Below are 24,168 nucleotides of genomic sequence, written 5' to 3'. Positions count from 1 at the left end.
GACGTCAAACGACACAGCTTTGCGAGTTGCGTCATCTCTGACCTATCCAACCAAAGCCAACTGCCAACTGGTTATCGCCAGGTTCTTGTGCATAATCGCATCGAATGGGTGAACATTGTTGTCAACCGCGGAGGGAAGACTTAAACTTTTGATGAGAAAACGAAGCAATCAGCTGGGTAAAAACAAATTTAAGTGGTGAGTAAACACGATCAAGAAGAAGTAGAGTATGATTTTCCTACGATGTGATTGAAAATCGAAACGTCGGGTATGGCGTTGTAGGGCCATCGTCTACTGGCACTGGTACATCTAAAAAACATTGATCCTGAGGATATGTCCACCTCTTGGAGCATGGACACGAGACTCACTTTTTCGGACGGATAATTGTCTAATTTTTTTTACTGAATTGTGATCATTCATTCCATTCGCTTACACATTACTTTGACATAGCAGTGTGAAGAGACACGATATCAATGGCGACGATGCCATAATCATAATTGTGTATCTCTTTCGTTCTTCAGATGGCTCCAAAAAACAAAGAAAGCTCAGGAAATGCGTCGAAAAAATCAAAGCGCGTAATTTCAGAAGAAGATGATGATGAGGACTACAGGCGACGACGAGATCGAAACAATCAGGTACGCAAATTTTTAGGTTATATTTTCTCATACGCGTGTCCTACTTCCCAAGTTGTTTCAAAGAGGTTTGAGTATTTTTTTCATATCTCATCCGTAGGCGGTGAAACGCTCCAGGGTAAAGAGTAAATTGAAAACACAGCAGACTTTGGAACGAGTGAACCAGTTGAAGACAGAGAACGAATTGTTGGAAGAGAAGATTAAAATGCTCACTAAGGAGCTTGGATTTTTAAAGGACTTGTTCTTGGCACATGCAGGTACAGATCACAGGATTCTTAAATAAATGGCTTTCATATAGGCACATCTCCAGTGCTGACAATGAGATTATCCAATTCAGACCAATCTTGTGTTTCTCAGGTTCTAGTCAGCACACGATCAACATCCAGGACTTGGATTTAAGCACTTTGCTCGCGGATGACCCTAGGTCTTCCGATGATGCAAAGACTGCTACAAAGCTATAGGATTGTACATACCCATTGAATGAAAATTACATGGCGACATCAAACCATTGGGAGTACAGCCGTTCTCTCAGTACTATGCAATGACAGCAACAAGGAGGACTACGATGGCCATTGAAAAAAGTTGGACTGTTGGTTCATCCTCTGTTGCTGCTATCGTTCCAAAAGAACTTTTTCATTGTTCATACCTATGATTTCTCATAATCCTGGAAGAGCGGTATCAGAAAATCTCGATGTTCGCTGTTCTCCAAACTCAAGATTACGTCGATAACAAGCACGGATTTTCTTGTGGATTTTTTGGTCGAACACGCCTGAAAATAGAATCGACTTGTGGGAAAAAACCGTCAAATGGCGGAGTGCTAGTTGAATCTCTAGGACGTATGGAAAAAGAGTTTGTTCGGACTCTGGTATGAATGTTACATCGCCTATAAATGAATATTCAAATCAAAATTTGCAAAGCGGAGTGCAACATGAATTGCAGCTCCGTTACCTTAAGAATGTTGAATCGAAATCACAAATCAATATGCAGGGTTATTATTATGTGACAGAGCCCCTGCATACGGTACGATCAAGAAGACCGGGAATGACATAAATATCTGTATTTGAATATACAGTACTCATATATTCAACATAGATAGGTATTTTACTTGGAAATTTATATACATGCATACAGGTTACCTATCACAACATCAAATATGTATATATGTTCCAACAAAATCTCAATGTGATGGTCAAATTACACGGAGCAGAAGTCAATACCAGAAGTTACAATCACAGGTGGAAATGGAAAAAAGAAGCTAAAACACGATACATCTAGGTAAATATTACACATTACCTAATATACTTATGTTACGATTTGAGAGTATTTTTGCACAAAAAGGACTCTTATGTTGATAAAATTGGCTTCTACGAATCGTCTTTTTTAATACATAACTCTTTCCATGGTGCGTGCTACAGGTAAATGAATGAAAAATATCTCATTTATCTTTGAAAATGTATACCTATGTTAGAATATGGCTCTCATTTTTGATAATCTGATGAAACTTCTCTTGATTATTTTTTCGATACCAGTACAGTCTCTCTCAGCACTATAAGTGTAATTGTACCAATAATTGCAGTGATATCGATATTGGTATACATATGTATACACAGGTAAACGAAGAAGTGCACATACTTATATTTGTATATTTAATTTTTATACGGTGAACTATTCATAGATATATTTATACTTGTTATATATTTATGTAAATAATATGGTTTTTCTCAATATAAGAAAATAAAAACATCGCTTACTTATTTATGATCGTTTCATCGTACCTACGGGTAGATACGTTGTAGTGAGGTAAACTGAAATTGTGAATCCAGTACTCGTGTCGCAATTTGTTCAAGAACTTTATGGTCATTATACGGACCGTATACTACGTGTCGGTGTAACGTAACACAACAACGTCTCGGGCATACTGATCATACGCAGTACTTAGAATTATTAATATGGTGTCGAATCGAAGAACATGATCGAAAGGATATACTATAGCAGGTATGGGTATGGGGACGATTGAACGACTCTCCAACCCTCGAAGCGTTGAATCTTCGATCCATCCGCGAGGGTCGAGTGACGCTGGCAATCGGTCGATGCGCACGTTGATCGCACCAATCCACCGTCTCGCGTCTCATTCATTTCTTGGACATTATTAAGTATGAAAGTCGCTCGTAAGTGAGTGCAACGTAGCGATTCGCGAACGCAGTTCCTATGGAGTGTGGAGACGTTGTTTGCCCTGGCGAGTGCTGCGTGCGACTGTAAATGAAACATGTCAAGCTATGAGGGAAAAGCCGAGGATCGTCCGGAGCGATGGGTGAGTTCAGAGTGGGATGCACATAGGATGTGTCACAGGGATGTGTGGTCAGTGACCACTGGTGACTGGTGATAAACGCTGTCACTCCGCTTAGTTTTTCCGTTCGCCTGTTTAAAGGCGGGTTCGGCGAGGGCGTCCGGAAAATCACGGCACCTGTCGATTTTCCTCGAAAATAACCGAAAATTCCCGATGTGCGTTCGGGTTCCCGTTCGTTCAGGCAGCAGCCACCGTGAACGGTCGTATCGTTCTATCTAGCAGACGACATGTTGGCTGCACACAGCACCTCGTCTGAAACGTTTCAGCCGGAAATTTTCTCAAAAATTATATCGTATTTTTAGTGTGTGGCCTCGAAAAGTAGTGCTCGGATAATAGATTAAGTCACGCCATAGTGTTTACAAGGATTAACAAGTGTTTGCCGGCTAAGAGGGAGCCCGGAGGATCTCAGGTGAAAACGGAGTGACAGTCCAGTCGAGAAGTAATCTATTTTCACGTTTCGTTCGCCGTAGCAGAGCGAAAGAGCCAAAGAGAGTGAAGAAGAGAGAGAGCGAGAGAGAGTGAACAAGAGGGAAAGATGAAGAGAGAGCGAGAGAGAAGTTGAAAGAGAGCTTGAGTGTGAGAGCGAGCGAGTGAGACTCGAGGGGGGTAGGGGGCGTTGGGGCCAGCAGGCCACGGGAGCAGAGAGACGAGCTATAACGCTCACCATCCAGTCAATTTTTACTTCTATTCCCTCCTCTCTCTCTCATTCTCTCTATCTCTCTCCCCCATTTTCATTTTTTCCTCCCGTTTTTTTCGCATTTGATTCACATCATTTATTTAATTTTTTTTTTTTTTTTTTTTTTCGAGGTTACCGACGACCCCGAAAAGCACTCTCACCCAGCGCATACCGCGGAACACGGTCGAGAATTGAGCTACTGTTATACCTACCATTTACTAGACATACAAACATGCACGATAATGATGGATAGATAGATAGGTGGGTAGGCAGATACGATATGATACAATGTGAAACGTAAGTATGTATCTATGATGTGCATATTTTTAATAGACCACATCGTTGCTGGCGGGCGACTTGCCGAGGAACTGACTGACTGACTGACTGACTCACTGACTGACTGACTGACTGACTGACTGACCGTCGGACTGACTGACTGATTGATTGACTGGCAATGGGCGAATGCATGTAAAGATGTACCAGTGGCTTTTACTGTGTGAAGTGGGTATAGTTTCCGGTGAGCTTTCATTGAATTTTTACACGAGAAAAAGCATTCACTCAATTTTTATCCATTCCATTCGGCGAGTGGATTGACTTAACGTGCCTGATTCAATTGCGAATATGAAGGTGTATTCGCGAGTTTCCAAGACCGACAGCGAAATGAAGGTATGGATGACCGAGAGAGCGAACGAACGAACGAACGAACGAACCTTCCTCCATTTACATCCGTTCAAACGGTGTGCAATGTTGCGAAACATTGATAATCGTGCTAGTGTGAAAATAGAATCGAGTTTCGCCTTTAGGCTTTCGGGATAGGCAGAGACCGGGATCTGCCCTTACGCACACGGACACACATGCGTACGAATCCCCGTTAACGTATATCGCACTTGACTAACTCGGTCGCACACATTATACATACAATATATATTATATATATATATGTATATAGGTGTACTACGTACCCTGTACGCCGATAGATATCTGAATACGAGTACGTACACGCGCCTACGCAACTCACACATACTCGCGTACCCCGTTGAACCAAAAACAATGTTAATCGCCCTCGCTACTCCACCTTCGTGTGCAACCTGTAATAATATTTGTCTCCTATTGCTCATTTCGGTTCCGTAATCTGTAGCGCTGCATTTTCCATGAGAACTGTCCCGATGATTCGTTGCAACTGTAACACAACTATCTAATCACGATTAGACCTCCCGTCTACTTTTGCATCGGCGACAGTGGAACTCGCATCGGTAGCATATTTTCATCGTTCGTTCGGACTATTCGACCGTTGGCCCATTACATACTTTTCCGTATTTTATGCCCTCGGGACGTACGGGCGAGCGCGTAAACTCTCTTACTCTGGATGTTAGAATCCCGTATCGGCGCCATGCACGGGGTGTCACACTCGCGCGTTATATTGAAAAACAATGAGAGACGTACGAATGTGAAACGCAACGTCAGGCCGGCGGTCTGCCCGATCAATGATAGATTGGAATAGAAAGAATCCGTAGGCCTTGATTGCTAAAGTCCACAATCATCATTACGCTTTGACAATTAGAAGTGCAATTGCGAATCTACCTACGGGCCACGGGAGATCGAAATTCAAGCGTCACCGTGTCAGTAACACGTTGTCGCGTCGGCTTAATCGGAACCTATTCGTTGCTGCACGCCACAACAAATTTGTGTGTAAATTGATAGTGAATATGTGTATGCGGCATAGACGTGTACGTGAATCATAGTGGCGCCACCTATTTCGCGAGCCGCAACATCTCACACGGACTTTCTTTCGTACGTATACGCCGAGCGCATTCATACATCGAAAGAAATGCGTTTGTATATTCTTGGAGCGGATAACATTTTGTGCGACTTTTTTCTCCTTCGTCGTCTCCGCAGACCCTATTCTACTCACACCTGCAGCTGGAAGCAGCGGCAGTGGTAGAGTGTCGTCCAGAGTAAAGTAACATAGAGTGAAGTAGAGTGAGCTGAAGTAGACTAGAGTAAAGTGAAATGAAGTCAAGTGTGAGTGTGCGCAAGGTAACAAAATCGTATCGTATCCCGTTATTACATCCCATCCCACAACAAAGTACTCTATGTATTTACGGTATATGCAACACATGCCTTCGTAAGATTTTATAGATTTTTAACAGACAATCGTACAGAGAAAGAGGAGATGACGAGGCGAGAGAATGAGAAAGAGAGTGACAGCGGGTGTGGGAGGAGTGGGAGGGGAAGGGGTGACAAGTATTCGTACACCTAGAATTTGCGGCTGAATGGTGCGCGGACTGACAGGGCTAATAATAAATATTCATCTTCGTTGCACCTAATTCCTAACTTTAATATAGAACCGCCCGATTATTCGCCTGTTATAACTACATACCTGGGTGTTGAAATATTTTCAGTGCATCAACGAGGTGATTTTATGCAACGTGGAGCGGGGTGGTTTTACTGGAGTTATGGTTTTTGTGGAGCAGCAAGAGTGTGCAGTCGCTGAAGGGGAAATAGTGAGTGAAGCAAAACTAAACCGAAAGCAGAAGATTTAAACGCAGTGCACAAACGGAATTCATATCATCGCTGTACCGTTGATTGAGACCACCTCCTGAAATAAATAGCTACAAGTTCGTTGATACGATACAATTGGAATACCGATATACACACGATAATCCGATCAAAATATACCCCCAGAGATTGATACGAAGGAAACAAGTCACTTCTGTCTCATATTATTACCGAACTAACGAACGCGTTATTTTTTTTATTTAATTTGTTTTTTTTTCAGTTTCGTTCTTCCAAGTCTATTTTTGTCGGTATTGTTTCTCCGATTCTTCCATTCTCGATTCATTTTTTCTTTTTTTTTTCTTCTTTCGATCTTGGTGAAAGATGTGGTGACAACATCTCGTACGACTTAACAAAATTTGCGGGCACGCCTAAATCTTGGAAGAAAAAACGCGTCACGCTGTTACCTGCAATCGAACGAACAAATGGACAAATAAATAAATAAATAAACAAATAAATAAATAAATAAATAAATAAATAAAGAAATAGATAAATAAATATACTTACACATATGTGCGCCCATATGTATGCGCGTGTGCTTGGTGAACGTATAAAACATCAGTGATATTACATAATAGTAATAGTTGATAATAAAAAGTTGGAAAAGAAGAGTGAGAGAACGATTAAAAACGGGAATCTATACGAGCGCCAGAGTGTGGGAGTGTATAGTGTGACATGGGGTGCTTCGGCAGCCAGAGCTCCAAGGCCAGTCAGGATGACAGTAAAAATCAAAAGAGGCGTTCGGATGCGATCACCAGGCAGTTGCAAAAGGACAAACAGGTGTACAGGGCTACTCACAGGCTACTGTTGCTCGGTAACTATAATTCACGTTACGCTTTATCCGACCATTCATCGATACTCGGGATTCTCGTCGATGTTCACCTACGGACGTCGTGATCAATCGGTGACGAAGTAGCGATTTCAATTTCAGATGGCCAGAAAAGACCGCGCGAGGCGGCCAATGGTCTAAAATTTCCCTGACTTATCTCTCCGCTTTCTCGTTATTCATTCGGTCTGGCTCATTTTTTTCTCCAGCGATACTGCCACCCCGATGCTGCACAGTAATTATCAATTACACGTTAGCTACGGACCTATGCAAGCATATATTATACATGGAAACGTTTCTGTGTTGGACATGCTTGCGAACGGTTTGGCGGCGTATATGATAATTATGCACACGCCGAACACGCGCACGAATAGCGTCCGTCGACGATGTACGTACGTACGTACGTTACGCAGCTAGCGTGTAGTGATATTTTTCCTCATGAATTTGCAGTCGAGAACTCATTTGTCCTTCCCCGTTTCACCGCGAGGATAGACGAAATCAACGTAGAAAAAAAAAGAAAAAAAAAACAAGGCAGGTACGCGAGGTTCAATATACGCTCATGCATACCCACGTACACATACGTGCACGGTACAGGCCTTATCACTTTTATACTCGGCAGACATTATCATGGGTATAGTATACCTACGCGTAATCGATCGATCCGTACATTCTCTTTTTTCTGCCACTCGCCGGCGGGGGGGGGGGGAGACGGGGTTGAAGAGCGCCGCGTTGTTCATCTTTCAGCACCCGAATAGGTCGGCGGATTAAAGAATCATCTCCCAACAGGGATCAGGGCTATCGAGGACGTATGATTTGACTCCGGTCTCATCTGCAACTATTTCAGATATGCCGAGCGCGAAAGTTTTTTTTAATTTTTTATTTCCGTGGAGCCTTTTCTACGATAGCTTGTGACAAAGGGGGTGTACAGGTAATCAATTCGTTTCTCTCGAACTCGTGTTTCAGGTGCGGGAGAGTCTGGAAAAAGTACCATCGTTAAACAGATGAGGATATTGCACGTGAATGGCTTCAGCGAAGCGTGAGTATAAAAGCAAAATAAATGTGTCAATTATTTCACCCGTACAATGTACATCGATACTCCGCAACCCGCGTAGTCAAGTATGACCTCTGCAGGTACGGAACAATGGGTGTTAAATTTATCATAATCTGAATGGTTTGCGAGGAATTTTTCCATGAGATTCTGTACACACGTGAGATACAGTAGGTCACTCCATTGAAATTTCAATTAATCCAACGTAATCTCTACATTCGCAATGCGACGACTAGAAACTAGAAGTGCGCAACGATTACTTTTCGAACTCAGCTCAATCAAATTTCTGGTATTCGGGTGTATCCGATAAAAATCAGCGAGTCAGACATCAGAATCACATTTATTTCCATTTTTTTTTTTAGCGATGATACGCCTTTCTGGCGGCATTCGTAGATTCTCGTAGGTTACGCCCCTTTGATCCTCGGCCCTCGATGTGGCGGCAAGTAATATCGATGGACTTACGTCCTTGCAGCCGGGTTTTTGTCAAGTAGAAAATTAACAAGTTGCTCTTACCAGATACCCACCGAACGTACGGGGTGTCTAGAAATTAATGTATAATTCTTCAGCTCGAAATACGTCAGGTTAACTATCTGCTGAAACATACCCCCGAAAGAATTTATTTTTATCTCGTTGAAAACTCTAGGTAAATATTTTTTTCAGTCACAAAAAGTTATACTTATCAACAAAAACAAGATACTCGGCAAGACAATAGGTCGGAAATTAACCCTTCACCTGGAAAAAAAAAATAAAATAAAATAAAAAAGTCGACAAAAAACAGGAAATAAGGGTTCATTTGCTACTCGCGTTGCCCCTCTGAGATTCAGTTTTCCTTTGCAAATAAATTATTTTCTGCAGTTATGGTAAAAATTTTGGTATCTCGATTCACAAGGTCAAGTTCAATTTAGCGGCTGGAAGTTTCCGTAGATCTTGAACGTACTTGAGCCAGAGTATCATCCGGCAAAACGGTGTTTCTTGACACCCTGTACAAGGCGTGTAAACATTTGGTAAACATCATGGCTGCCAGTGTCGTAAATTACTGCCGCGCTGAGACACCCTGATAAGAAGATTGAACACCTTGCCAAGTTGCCATACCGCCATAAGTTGCTCTGCAGAGCAGCTATATAGTTTGTAATCAGGAAAGTATAGGACGGTGAAAACCAGAGAATTTTCAACCTTCGGAATTTCGTGGCATCAGAAATTAGGCTCCGTTCGTTAATCACTTTTATAATTGTATCTACAGCTCTATTTCCCCTCGATAATACGCGTGATCGATCTAAACAATCTGTAAAACTTGGTGCGAAGAATCGATTAATTTATTGCCATAAGCAATTGACACCTAACTAGCATACCGAACGATTCGTTGATATCGATCGATTGGTCAAAATTCTGATGTAAGGATTATTTGATCTGTATACCTGTATATTTGACGAATGAACGCAATCGTACCCCTATAGGTATACATATATACAAGATAATCGGAATAGGTATGCATATGTAATGCGTATATACAGACAGATAATTTTTGTTACATGCTCTGAGTAATCATATGTCGCCTGGCCTTTAAAAAAAAGGCTGCGAGAAAAGCTGTGCACATGTAAAAGCAATATCATAAAATTTCGTCGGTAGACGAGATCTGCGAAACAGATCGAAATCGAAAAAAATTTCCACTCGAAAGATGAAAAAAATCAAATTGAATTAGCACTCGACTTATTTAGTGGAAATAAAACTGTTATTAGCAATGATGCCGATGCGAACATTCTGAGAGCATTCGGCAAGGTCAAGGTCAAATCGGTCGCTGTTTACAAAACTCTACGTATACCTATATAAAACCTACGCCCGATTCTCATAAATCCAACTGCGGCACCAAAGCTGACTGTGCCTCAGCGTGGTCGCAGGTGATGCAAGGTACGCACATAGATAAGTGAAATATTCACTTGCCGACGCGATGAATTATTTTTAAAACGTTCTGCAGTTTCTCGTTGTTTTTCGTACTCGCGGCAAAACTTACCACCTGTACCATAAATTGCCACGGACAAAAATTAACAAACAATCAATTAACGTGCGCCCACGTGTCTCGACGTGTAGAGGTACATCGTGGGATATTCCTTTTGACTTTTTTTATGGTTCCGTAACTCGAAAAAAAAAAAAAAAATCGAATGGAACTTGCGTGCATGACATCACTCGTCCATCTATCTGCCCGTAGGTATATCTGTCATTGTAATTGAAAAAACACATCGAGAATCACGCCCTTCTAGTTCTTAGCCCTCGGTGTAGACTACAAGCCGAGGAAATATTTCTATTATTATATGATATTAAAATACTGAAACCTATCGATGATACGCCGTAAGATTTATAACGAACGCTGATGTCGATATGATTTTCTAAGTGGAAATGGACTCTTCGTGGCTCTGAATATATGCGTCTCACGTTTCAGGGAGAAGCGGCAGAAAATCGAGGACATCAAAAAGAACATCAGGGACGCGATCCTGGTAAGCTCTCAAAATATTGGTAAAACACAATTCGCCTCTACAAGTATTTCTGGGTCGACCACCCCGCTATGTATATCTGCTCCGTAGGGTCGCAAACCTCCGCCCACGCCTTCCACCTTTCTCTCCTCTGCTTGTCCCCGTCTTCCGTTATCCCGAATTTTACTTTTCCCTCGCTCAGTCCCGCAACCCCATCGCCGCCAAACTGACCAACGCTTTCTTCCTCGGCGCGACGGAATCTGACGATAAATATAGCGGGATCGTGTTAAACTTTCGCACATTTTGCGCTTCGTTTTATTCGCTCTTTATTTTCTCCTACCACGTGATTGAAAGATATATTTTTACGCTATTTTTTTGGCGTTTGGGCAAATTATTTATTTCCATCGGGTTCCCTAGGGCGTCACGAACCGCAGCGTTTTGTGACGTTGGTAAGATAGATTGACAGGCTCGCGACAATGAGACGATAATCTGATTATTTCCAGACGATAACGACCGCGATGAACACCTTGACGCCACCGGTCGCCCTCGAGGATCCGGCAAACCAGAGCAGAGTCGACTACGTCCTGGACGTCTCCTCTTCCACGGATTTCGACTATCCCTCGGTGAGTGTAATCGATGCGTAGATGTATAATATGTTCCCCCAGAACGGGGAAAAGCGAATTCATGCGACGTCAAAAATTCCTCATTTATTTCGAATGACGGCGATTCGATGATATATACTCGTACGGACGTGTTACGTGTGGGTGTTACAACCGTGCGGGTCCAGAGCATACATACCTATATCCGTTCGGTTTATATTGTACAGTTCACCGGCGGTGGTCACTAAATAATTGCGTGACATCGTTGTCCATTACGGGTGTCACGGGTTTTCAATCTAGCGATTTCCGCTTCAATCACTTCGTCGCTAAAGGATTTCCCGCCATGCGATATCAACCGTTCTCCAGAGGATGCTGCCTGACCATATGTCTTTTCGTATGCGCGCCACATCGCGTCTATATCTATTTCTCGATCTATATCCGTCTATCCATCCGTCCGTAATCTATCTATATTTAACAAGGCTTTGATTAACCGCCGGTACAAATTATAATAATCATCGACGAAATTTAGCTATAATTATAGACACGTGTACTGCGGTGTACAGATATAATGCGGATAATCTATCGACTATGCGTGTATATGAATAATACGCAGATAGATGAAATCATCCGCACGCGCTCCAATAATGAGTACAGCGAGAAGACAATTTTCCTCCTCTCGAATTGCATCATAGCAGTCTCCCGTGTAAAAATTTGACCGATATCTCGAATAAGTATATGCAAATTGATATGTACCGAATGCTAGAAGGGCTTATGCAAATCTATGAAAAAGAAAGGAAAGGGTGTTTCTTCCATTTATCAAATGAAATTTCGATACAATTCACGTACGAATATAGTTGTTTTTTTTTTTTTTTTTTTTTATCCCTCTCAAAAACTCTGAAGGTTGTAGCGAAAGTATTCGAGCCAACGGCGATATTTCATTTGAAAGATATTGAATTAACATGCGCCGGTGTATATACGTGGAGATGGAATAGCCGCCAAGAGCTATAGGTATGAAGAGTGTGAGCAGCGTACGTGTTACGTGTACATATATAATCATTCCACCTGCCTAGATACCTATACGACGCGGGTACGTAACTCCCGACCCGCCAATCTCCGCCTCGCGGATGCTGCGGGATATTTCTGAAGATTTATTCGCTGCTCTTATAGGTATAATTAGCGCAGCCGGATTTACTTCCATGACGGTTATTTTATAACCATCCCGCGCGGTATCAGATCTTCGCTACATATATGCATACACGTACACATACGGACGCGAGTATGTACCTACTTGTACCGATAATTTGATAAACATTACCTCCCTTGTGCGGTACGCCTGGCGCACACTTGTATTATTAATATACCTATGCATTACCCAACATATGTGCCCCTAACATATTTATAATATTGTACATCCGACGATCGATAATCGGGTTTATTTTGATCTGGTTGCTTACAGGAGTTCTACGAGATCGTGGAGACGCTTTGGAAGGACAGAGGAGTTCAGCAGAGCTTTGAGCGAAGCAACGAGTATCAGCTCATCGACTGCGCCAAGTAGTGAGTTTCGCTCTCTCTCTCTCTCTCTCTCTCTCTAAGCTATCTTATTTTCATTCTCGCTCGATCCCTCCGTCCATTACATTTCATTTCATTCCGTTCCATTCCATCCCATTCCGTCCTTATTCATTCATCGATTCATTTTTATTTCCATCCGTCCACCCCTCTCGTTTTTCCCTCCGCATCGTTCGGTGAAAATCTCCGGCACAACTACGTCGTTCGTCGAAAATTTTCAGTTCCAATTCGCAAAAAAAAAAATAACGAACAGAAAAACACAAAAATACCAACAAAACTGGATCACCTATATAGGATGCACGTGTACGGCTAATCCGTGTATCATAGATACAAAAGAAAAAATTCTGTTTTTTTTTTTTTTTTTTTTTTTTTTTTCACCTACGTACACCGTCCGGTGAGCACCGTTGAGCTATTTTTGTTTCATCAATATTTACACTGGGCTATATCGAATACCGATAGTTATAATATTAAAATACTAACGTCGAGCTGCGAGCGGAGCGAGACGAGGACTTATTGACGCCACGAATTACGATAAATTTTTTCTTTCCTTTTCCTTTTTCTCCCTCCCGTTTCAGTTCCACTACACAATGAATAAAATGTGCATCGCACACGCTCGAGTAAGAATAGGATCGCAATATTTGCACGTATTAACGATTCGCCGGGTAATTTTCCGGCCCGAGGTCGATTGATATCTGAGAAATCATATAGAGCTCTGAAAATCGTTGAAACTTGGGTAGAATTTTTTTTATCGGTTGAAAAAATTCTCCTGGTTACAAAAAACGGTAACCACATTTCAAGGGGTGAACAAAAATAATCCAGGCAATGGAGATTTTATCTCGAATTCCAACGTCGGCATCAATTTTGCGACAACGAAATTCACGGAGATTTTTACCGAACTCGACCTCCGATGTTCGCCCAGCCAAACGGTGACACATAATAAATTTCTACTCCGTACATACGTATAGTATACATATACTCTCGATATGAAGTCGTCAAAAATTACAAGTGAAATGACGGTGAGCGGGCACGATTGCTTTTTCGTAGGTGCGGTTTTCACGTCTCTACATAATGTTCACCTGCAATTGTAGGACGCGACGTGTATGACAATTAAAAAGGTCGCGACAACGAACGGATTCGATTTCATTCGGTGAAAACAGCTGGAAGTTTAAACCGGCGTTATAGGTGGCCATATGCACGCGGAGACTTTATCGTCGCTATCATCGTTATCTCTTGTTCACAACGGGTTGGTTGGTTGGGCATCGCCTAGTTCCAACGGGCATAGATACAGAAAACGGACGCGTGCCGCTCTTCGTCGCACTCCTACATAAGAGATATTCCTATCTACGTGTACGTACAGATCTCCATCTCCGTATAGTCCCATTTCAACGGAGGTCCTGTTAGGATGATTGCCACGCAAATTATACCATTCGTGACGTACGGGCTTACCGGGATTACGTGTTTCTGCACTACGTACGTATACGTATACGTATGTACGTGTGTAACGTCAAATCTCCACAGATATCTTCGCTAAGGAAAACCGAAAATAACTTTGAGCCGATTTTCCGCAAGTCCGTTCGTACCTTCCGTTGCGCGTACAATTGTCGCTGATTTTTTTTTTTTTTTTTTTTTTTTCGACACATTTTTCGCAATTACTGTACGGGAGCGGAAGATTTCCGCTGCGTTTCCTCCGGTTAGATCATCCCGACAGAAGTTGACCGACTCAATGTCGCAACGGCTGTGGAATAGAATTCTCCGAATCGCTGAATCGTTATGTGATATTTAACGTGGACGATTTTCAAACGATAAAACATCCGCATAAAATATTAGATATTAGCGAGCAGCGTGCGATGTATCCGTGCATTTGGGGAAGGCGGGCGAATGTGAATGTGGATTTAAATGTAAATGTAAATGGAAATGCGAATGCGAACAAGTTACGTAAACACGCGTTCGGAATTGGTACGGTCAACGCGACTAGCCGGCATGTGACTCGATTTACACGCCCGACGTAGTTTCCTCACTCCTTCACCCCTCGTGACTGACGGACTCAAAGTTGGTCCGGATAGGTATTACCTGGATCGCCTCTGCTTCGTTTGCCATTTTACATCTCCGTACGGCACTCGAGATAATTGTTAGACACGCCATTTCTAGATCACCGGGAACGTCATCGTCGCTTGCAACTCGCCTGTACACGTACGTATACGCGTACGTTCGACGATGGAAATTGTAATCCCGTTCGTCCACGGTTAGAATACTGACGGACGCTAATTTTATTCTAAAAAAAAAAAAATCGAACGGAGATCAAACCTCGTATATATATAACCCTGTTGAAAATTTTCTCTTTTGTCTACAGTTTTTCTTCGCAACGTCCGCGATTTATACGTTTTCGAAGTATACATAGATATACAGAAATGCGCTCTCGCAATCATTAAATTTGAAAAAGTTTTCATTCTATTTATAGCGCTAATGAAATGCCGACTGTACTGACTTTGGAACCACCTCCTTTTTAACCGGAGACATATTACACCTATGTGTCGTCACTGCGTATGCGCTGCACATCGTACAGGGTATACTATAGGTAAAGGAATACACGCGTACATACACATGTATATGTAACGTTGGCATATAGGTACAGAGGTAGAGACCTATATACGAGTCGGTGCATATCTGTATTCTCGCAGCTATACAGACGACGTTATATTACACATTACGCGGACGTATATACGTATGTATCTATATACGTACACGAGATAATCGCACTGCACAGGCATCGAAGCAGAGATATACGTGCACACCTATCAAATTCCTATTTTCAGGTAATACTCGTATACATAATGTACCACGTGTACGAGAGTCGCTACGGGGAGAGGGCGGAGGGGAGGAGGGGAGGCTAATGAAAGCTTCGGCGATCCATTCTACCGGAGTATAATGCGGAGCCCGGTATATCGCGCGAGAATGAGATTGATCATTTTTACATATACCCCTCATTGTTCTTTGTTCGTCGAAACAACGCCGCTCGTGCAGCGCATCCTCAAAATTCAACAAAATCTACACAGTGATCCACTCACGATTTAATATCCTGCAGCAGGCTCGCTCCGACGAACGATAGTAACGAATGAAGGAGATATACCCCCTTTCGAATTAAAGGCCGTAAATATTCACGCAGTTCTGTAAACTGGTATTAAATCAAATTCTGGAAATTTTTAATCTCTTCGCGGTGATCAATTCACTGCAGTGCCCCGATGGAAAAGAAACTTGCGATTATTGAGTCTTAGTTCATCCGTACTCCATATACTATGCCCCCTGATTGAGCCGGTACAGATGAAACTCTTCGACCGAAAGAAAAAAGTTCACAAAGTCAACGCGAAACCGGGAAATGAAGCTGTATTCGTTTTCGATCCATTTCCGCGAGGAGAGATGAAAAAAATTTCACTGGCCGGGATAAAATTTAGCGGCTACGTCTTCCCGCAGATCTTTACCGATCTCGATCAAGAGAATGATAATCCACCCGTCAAAGTGGCGACCGTCTACGATTTTGAAACGACCTGTACAAGTACGCACGCACATGTGGGATGTGCGGAGGTTGACTTTAAATATAGCGCAGACGCCTAAAATGGCAGCACGCGGGTGGGCCAAATAAACATGGCCGCAGTCGAGCCCGCTTCAAGGTCGCCGTGCCTCGGGGGTGTCCAACGACGTGGCGAAACCGGGTCACGCGCAACCCTCCCGGGCGGGAGGGCGTAGGAACGTACGGGTAGAAACCCCGCGACTCGGAGACACCCGGTAGTTTTCTACTCGAGGTCGATCTGCCTGAGTCAGTTATCGCACCGTTACTCCGTTACTTTGCCGGTCTTCGGTCCACCGTTCCTCGCCAGACGTTCATCCCCCGCACTCGTCCCCCGTCGATGCCGATATCTGACGTATATTACGTTAACTTTACCGTCGTCGCCACCGTCCCCGTCCCCGTCCCCGTCGCCATCGTCACACGTTCTCGTGCAAAATCTCGGAACATCCCCGTGAGCGATGGCGCGGCGTCCGCTGCTCGCGTATACCTCGCGACATCCGCCATCTCGACTTTTCTATTTTAAATCATCGCACGCTCATTTGTCATTCTTAGTATAATTCGTTTTACACTGTCAACGACGACGTTATGCAACAAATGGTGCACGTCTATTTCGTCGAATTGAGTAGTTTACATACAGCTGCCATGTCGTCATTCGCAGTTTTTCTCTCTCTCTCTCTCTGCCCTGCGCCCCCGTGATCTATGTGCATTCCGCATCATCCGTATCACCATTGAAAGATCGACGAGATGCGAATGTCGGTCGGTCAAAAATCGAAATTAACTTTTAAACGAAATTTTCATCTCGCCTATTCGTACCTACGGGAGAAATTCATGAATGAATAAATACAAATGAATGTATACATACATGTACATAACACACCCATTAACGATCGTACGCATAAATTGAGCGCAGAAAAATAGTAGGTATCGAAATAATGAATATGCGTTTTTCCTCGTGCAATACCTTATACCTACGTAGGCACATATACCGCGTACTACGTAATTGACAGACGATGATGGAATTGCATCAACTTTCCATCAATGGCGACAGCATCGCGGAATTTGAACGGCTCCTCTGTAATTGGACACAAAGCGATGGCAGTGACCCATGACCCGGATTAGAACTGGGCGAGTGCCGGGGGGAGCTCAAGGAGCTCAGGGTGTTTGCTGCAAGGATCTTGGTTGGGAACAGCGGCGGAGGGAAGGGCGTCGCGACGCCGAGCGTCGAACACGGGGCACGTACCTACGGGGTGTTTCAAAATCGCCGAACTAAACTCCGGACGAAGGACGAATGCCCCGTAGGAGACCCCGTAGGAAAAAAAATGTCCGCGAACACTCGGAGGGCCTCAGGTGCCGAGTATTTCGATAGCTTTCCATTTCTTTGTTCCGATGCTTTTTTTTTATTTCTCATTTCTCCCTTTCCCTCTGAAAACTGGGCAAACAATGATTCGCCCCCAGTTTCAATATTGCTCGCGGAAATTCGACGGGGTAGTTCCAGCGCGTCCTGTACATCTATATGTAGGATATGGAATATAGAAATATCGGGGTTTGTTTGGCTAAGGTTAGGTAGGTTTAAGTTGCGTTAGGTAAGTTCAGGTTAGTTTATGTTGGCTAAGGGATGTACACGCGTACGTAGGTATGCGGAGGAGGTATACGTATCTATATATATATATACGTATGGTGTGCGAGCATGACTCTACCGATCGATTTACCTCCTCCTGTCTACCATCGCGACGAAATCCTGAGCTTCACCCCCTCCGCCTTCGAGTACCCGGGGATCGCACCGACTACTAAATTTTCATATTTACCATTTTTTTTTTTTTTTCTTATTCCTCTCGCACCGTTGGCTCGAAATCTAACCAGGTGTGCGAATGCCGTGATTCGCGCATCCGAAGCGCCCAGAGGGAACTCGTCTAAGACAATTCGGTCTTTTACCATCAACGCTGTGAAAATGCGCGAAATTATAGGAAAGTCGGAGAATCTAGACATCCGATACTCTTCAAGTTCCGAGGACAAACTGACCCTGTATGGCCATGGCGACGGATGATCTCGTTTGTTTCGGTTTCTCCACCGCACCGGGCTACCGGTATTCACGTTTCACACGCAGTCCTGGGGGAGTTTCATCTCACGACAAATTTCTCCGAATCCAGGATTGACTCCGCGTAGAGCAGGGGGATCTCGCCGAGCGTGGGCGAGCCACCGAAAATCGGAGCACCGTATTCCATTCAGGGGTGGTTCGGTTCATTCCGTGTTCGTCGGTTGCTCCAACCAGACGGCGGGTAAAATGGGAACGCCGTTCATCGTGGTTGTTACGATTGCCCAACTGCGATTCCTTTATTAGTTTGAATTTGGGCAAATTATTCGGGGGTAATGATGAAAGAAAAAGTTTATTCCGTTATACTATAGATAAGACCTCCACGGTATCGATATTCAATTCTTCGGAAGATACAATTTCTGAAGTTGCACGTATGACCAGCCATGCTACAATTAATCGGAATTAGGACATAAGAAATGCGAGGCAGGATTACTTATGGTAGAGGTCAGTAATCACACGAGTGCAGGGAGACGGGACTCGTAACTCTGGTTGATGTTCCTCAACGGAAGAATAAGAAAATCGGGCGATCCGACGCAGACGTTGACTTTCGTAAAAAGTCGTTTTATCGCAGTATTTCCCTATTCAATCGAATCACTCGTTCCGTTGCTCGGGTGATCCTCTCTTTTTCCCTTCGCCCCCTGCAGTTCCACTATCGGGAACTGATAAAGCGAACGCGTTGCTCCTCTACTCGTCAAAGGGAATCGAAACGAATTGTAATTTATTTTCAAACATATTCTTCTTCTTCTTCGAGTAATCACAATTCCCAGATTGCAATAAATTCCATCGGCTGAATTACAAATCACGAACGAATCGGTAGTAGATACTACGTCTTTCCGAGAATCGAAAAGATCCTGAAATGAGCCTCAAAAGAGAGGAAATCCTTTACTTCCTCCGGCGAAGATGAGACCAGCGGTATATTATTGACTCGTTGTTCACACCTGCATGGATCGTACCGTGTAGTTGCTCCATTAAAATTTCATCGTCGTCATTCTCCAATCGTACATTCCTGACATATTTACCTCATGTGTTCATCCCTAGCACCGGAACAATGGGAGCACGTGAACTGTGAACTACGACAGACGGATTCCGATGAGATATCCGTTTCAACGTAGGATTTTTTTCTGTGTTTCAGCTTCCTAGACAAAGTAGCGATAGTGAAACAACCCGACTACACGCCTACCGAACAGGTAAACGATTACACTACGTTTTACCTACCGTTTTATCGAACAATATTCGTAGGTGAATGTTATCCCCAGTGACGTTGGAAATATCTGATAACCGAAATTATCGCTTAGCTTGCTCAACTGACGGGTTAATGATTTCCCGAACAGACGTATAGGGAAAAAAAAAAATGTCTGTGCAATTTTTAATCGAATAATTCGGTGCTTCAATATATTGGCATTCGTCTAGAATCTGTAGTTGATTGAGTGTATGTCGTATGATAATTTAGAATGACCATCTCTTTTATCCAGGATATCTTGAGGTGTCGAGTCCTCACCTCCGGCATCTTTGAGACGCGGTTTCAAGTCGACAAAGTCAACTTTCAGTAAGTTTCAACCTTTTACCATTCGTAACGGTAAACTAGCAATCCACTTCGTCTCACAACCCTGAATGAAACCGTTTTTCGTACCTCAAACATTTTTCAGTCTTTGGTAAACTCGTAAAATCTTTTTGTATTTATTCGTGGCAAAGCCCAGCAGAATATTCGTTTCTTGAATATTAGGGAGCAGCTAAAATCGAGGAAAAAAAAATAGACGGCGATCTGAAAATTTTCTATCAAGGCTGAGTTCAGTGTTTTACGATATATAGGAAATGCTTATTTTATTTATTTTCAAAGTCAAATGCCTCGGTATTTACTGAATCAGTGTAAGGTGTGTGACGTCGGAAAATGGTCTGGAACGAAGAGGTTTGAATTCGCAACGTGACGCCGGTCCTGAACCGTGATAATGATCTGCTTACAGCATGTTCGACGTCGGTGGGCAGCGCGACGAAAGGAGAAAATGGATACAGTGCTTTAACGACGTTACAGCCATAATATTCGTAACGGCCTGTAGTAGTTACAACATGGTGCTCAGAGAGGATCCGACAAAACTCAGACTCCGAGAAAGTCTCGACCTCTTCAAGAGTATTTGGAATAACCGGTGAGCAACTATTCCCCCTCGTCCTTAGGACTCACTTCCACGGTGACGTTGACTCTCCCGAATTACCAGATCACATGAGGGCGTGCTTAATTTTACAGATGGCTCCGCACGATATCCGTCATCTTGTTCCTGAATAAGCAGGACCTTCTCGCGGAGAAGATCAAAGCTGGCAAACACAAGCTCGAGGATTACTTCCCGGAATTCTCGAGATACCAGACGCCCGTTGAACCAGGCGTCGTTGTGGATCCGTCGGAACCACCCGACGTCATCAGGGCGAAATACTTCATCAGAGACGAGTTCCTGGTCAGTGATACTCCCCCCCTCCCCACTTTGACTCCCTCCCCAATGCCTGTGTACGATGCAAAATCATCGTTCTCGCTACGGAAGTAGACCCCAAAGTTTTCTGGATTTCACCCAATGTATTCTCGAATATCAACTCTTTCAGTTTTCAAAATAATTAGAGTTTCTCGAGTAGGATCGGACTGCACGAGTTAGAATCAGATCTTTGCTCCAGAAAGCTGGGGGATTTCGCAGTAGCGAGAAGTATAGGTAGTAAGGGAATCTAAAATTGATGATGATATTTCAGCGCATAAGCACGGCGAGTGGGGACGGAAAGCATTATTGTTATCCACACTTCACATGCGCCGTTGACACGGAAAATATAAAGAGAGTGTTCAACGACTGCCGCGACATAATCCAGCGAATGCACCTGCGCCAATACGAGCTGTTGTGACTTGGTTCCTGCAGCCATAGTTTGCTTCGTCCGCTTCGTCAGGGAGCCCAACAACGCCGTCATTACACGACGTCGACAAGGAATAATAAACGATCGTCGATATCGATATGCCAAGTAAAATTTCGGAGTCGTGCCGTGCGTTGATCAGAGCCTCGACGTAGGCCTGGTACGAGTACCGTGCAACGTCACCCATTCTTTGGCCCTGAGTCTCGTTCCTCCGCAGGCCATCAAGGGTAGTGAGAAGAGAATAAGTCTGCGAGCGAGGACGAGGGCGAGAGCGAGGATAAGGATTAAAGCAACCACCCGTGAAATTTGGGCCAGAATTTTTTCAAACTCTGCCCTCCACTCTCCCTCTCCCTTTTCTTTACCTTCACCTTCTCCCTTACTCCCCTCCCCCTCCCCCTCCTCCCATCCCAAAATCTAATTGGTAACGGAGCTGTTTGTATCAATTTTCGTTCAATCAAGTTGGCGAATAACGAACGTGTGCGATCTTCTACCTCGTGGGGAAAGGTGATCGTGGGATCGAGTGAGTCGAGAAGAGAAAGACGTTTTAACACCCTTGGGGATGATCAAACATTCATACCTATAACTACTCGGAGGTAAAAATTTTCATCGACGCTTCATTCGCGACGGCTGGATGTGGAAAATAGTGTGAACTTGAAAACACTATCCGAGATTCGTGCGTGTGAAATAATCGAGGTTTGGTGAATTCCAGCCCGTTCACAGAATCATGTGTCTGATTGAAAAACGAAACCAAGAGAACAGAAAACGGATTGGAAATAATTACGTCGGATCTACGTTACGTATTCAATTTCAACAACGAATCGAGTACTCGATCCCAATCGCAGTCTTCTCATCCTCTCCACAGGTGACCTCTCCATCCAGTCCCTGATGAACGCATTACGTATTTGGGTGGAATTTCCTCCTCTCGTTGTCGAGACGGGGCGTCGATTTGGTACGGATGGTAATTATCCGCATTTCGCATGCCCAGTATCTAGTAACTCATTAACCAAAGAAAAGGAGCAGCGATTCGCGCGAGGTGTCGCATCCGTTCTTTTACTTGCGCGTCAAGTTCAATCCCTCACGCACGCTGTCTCTTTTCGAGGAGTTGCCAACGAAGCAGAAACCGTACAACGGAAGACCGAGCGGGTTGTTATTTTCTAAGAACTTATTCAACAACGTTAGCAGACACTCATTATCTGGGATGAAACGGCGAGAGAAGAGCTTTTTAGGACACAGAACGGATGTAATAAATTATCGACCTGATATAAAAAGCCAATGTTGACACGGCGTGGATCCTAACTCATCTTGTGTATACCTATACACAAATCAATCAATCTGTACGTATACAAAACGACCGGTGCTGCAAGTACACAAGGTTGTCAGGGCAACGCCATAACATCGAATGAGAGGAAAATTCGTGATAATTTGAAATCTTTACTTCAAATTGAGCATCCGTTCGATCGATCACGGTCCCCAAATAATTATCCCGTAGCCAGTAGCCGTCGAACACTCGAGACCTTGAGGTACCGATTACTGTTTGAGCGACCGCGAGAAGAGGTGTCCACCCACCTACGATGTGTACGAGTGGATACGTAGCGAGTATAACGTATCCGCGGCGACAGGAATAGAACCGTGCCATCGGATGATTTACTGGTCAAGGCGTGGAAGGGCCCGCAGTACCATCCTTGCACTTTCCGCAATAAATATTGGCGTCAACGCGCGCTACCGTATTTGTATTTTTGGATCATCTTCCTTCATTCGTTGTATTTTACAATATCTTAAGAAAATTACCAAACTCGCGAGATTCGAGTGAAAATTTTTATTGATCTGAATCGCGACGCGTAAGTGTAGATACGGATATATCGACGAAACGCACATAAGGTATACCATGTGTTACACGGGAGAGGCCGGGGCAAGACGATGTCCCCGAAAAAACTACAATACGATCCTATATCACCGCAATTGGATCGAAACCTTAACGTCGATCTAAGAAATATTTTCTCTGTGATCAAATTTTTCCATTCTGACCGAATTTCTTAGGTGATCTTCTTGGTCCGGTCTCCCCTTCGTATGGAGAAACAAAAATTTGTTAAAATCCAACACTCAATTTCTGTAGCACGCCTCGCGTTACACATCGCGGATATATCATTGGCGAGGGGCTAATGAGTTTCGAAGCATTGGAAAATAAAATCTTCTCGAAATTCTGAATACGAACTATTACCGAGGGATATGTGTTATTTCATTTGAGCCTCGAACGTTATTCTGAAAATCAGATCGAGGTAAACGAAACCGTATGACTTTTTGATCGTATATTTTATAAGTTTTTCGATACCCGGAAATTAAACTATGGCAGAGTTTCGAGAAGATTATTTTTCGCCAGTCTCGGGCTTGACATCCCCTGGATACAAGTGTACGCGTGTACTAGCCAACCATTTAGTTACCTACCCCATATACATATACTATAATCAATAAATATCTGTCCAATTCCGAATCTCATTTGAACCACTGACCTGACCTACGTACGAGTCTCAATTTCTTCGCCCCGACGCGACCCAACGCAAACACGCATGCACACAAACATACACACAAACACACACACACACACACGCAAACTCGATTCCCAACTCAAGGCACACACAAAAATGATGAATCAACTAACGATAAATGAATGATCTAGAAACTATTTACCGGGAGGGAGTATTTTATCAAATTTTACAGTATTTTCAACTTCATATTAATTACCTAATTATATGTATGAAAAGATCATGTATAGAAATATACAGGGTGTCCGTGAATTAACAACTATATATATTTCATTAATCTGCGAGAATACATACAAGTATACTTATATGTATATATTATAGTATGTATAATGTATACCTATTGTATTATAGACGTGCCTTTAACATGCATTGTATTGCCGTA

General features: G+C 43.4%; 3 protein-coding genes across 10 annotated transcripts; 2 read left to right on the top strand and 1 right to left on the bottom strand.

The window, feature by feature from the left end:
* The first annotated feature begins 47 nt into the window (after positions 1-47).
* Positions 48-2,385, top strand: LOC105691531 (CCAAT/enhancer-binding protein gamma). Its single transcript, XM_012410064.3, has 4 exons — positions 48-195; positions 519-632; positions 730-886; positions 987-2,385. Exons 2-4 carry the CDS (start codon positions 519-521, stop codon positions 1,088-1,090), a joined length of 375 nt encoding a protein of 124 aa, XP_012265487.2. The 5' UTR covers positions 48-195; the 3' UTR covers positions 1,091-2,385.
* Positions 1,693-4,181, bottom strand: LOC125500041. The gene is made up of 2 exons (XM_048651181.1): positions 3,865-4,181; positions 1,693-2,882 (listed from the first exon to the last, which is right to left on the bottom strand). The coding sequence occupies exons 1-2, from the start codon at positions 4,179-4,181 to the stop codon at positions 2,762-2,764; spliced, it is 438 nt and encodes a 145-aa protein (XP_048507138.1). The 3' UTR covers positions 1,693-2,761.
* Positions 2,804-24,168, top strand: LOC105691499 (guanine nucleotide-binding protein G(s) subunit alpha). 8 transcript variants are annotated; one of them, XM_048651178.1, is made up of 12 exons: positions 3,122-3,385; positions 3,784-3,913; positions 6,055-7,022; positions 7,998-8,070; positions 10,517-10,571; positions 11,051-11,170; positions 12,603-12,700; positions 19,499-19,553; positions 19,839-19,912; positions 20,328-20,507; positions 20,606-20,810; positions 21,094-24,168. In XM_048651178.1, exons 3-12 carry the CDS (start codon positions 6,884-6,886, stop codon positions 21,238-21,240), a joined length of 1,146 nt encoding a protein of 381 aa, XP_048507135.1. In that variant the 5' UTR covers positions 3,122-3,385; positions 3,784-3,913; positions 6,055-6,883; the 3' UTR covers positions 21,241-24,168. The 8 variants fall into 8 exon arrangements, with proteins under 8 accessions (XP_012265440.1, XP_048507135.1, XP_020711139.1 ...); XM_020855480.2 differs by having other exon boundaries at positions 3,122-3,415; XM_012410017.3 differs by lacking the exons at positions 3,122-3,385; positions 3,784-3,913 and adding an exon at positions 2,804-2,940.

The sequence above is a fragment of the Athalia rosae genome, chromosome 2 (assembly GCF_917208135.1).
Source record: "Athalia rosae chromosome 2, iyAthRosa1.1, whole genome shotgun sequence".
NCBI lineage: Eukaryota > Metazoa > Arthropoda > Insecta > Hymenoptera > Athaliidae > Athalia > Athalia rosae.
The sequence above is the reverse complement of the archived record's forward strand: the minus strand, read 5'-3'. Positions and strand labels throughout refer to the sequence as shown.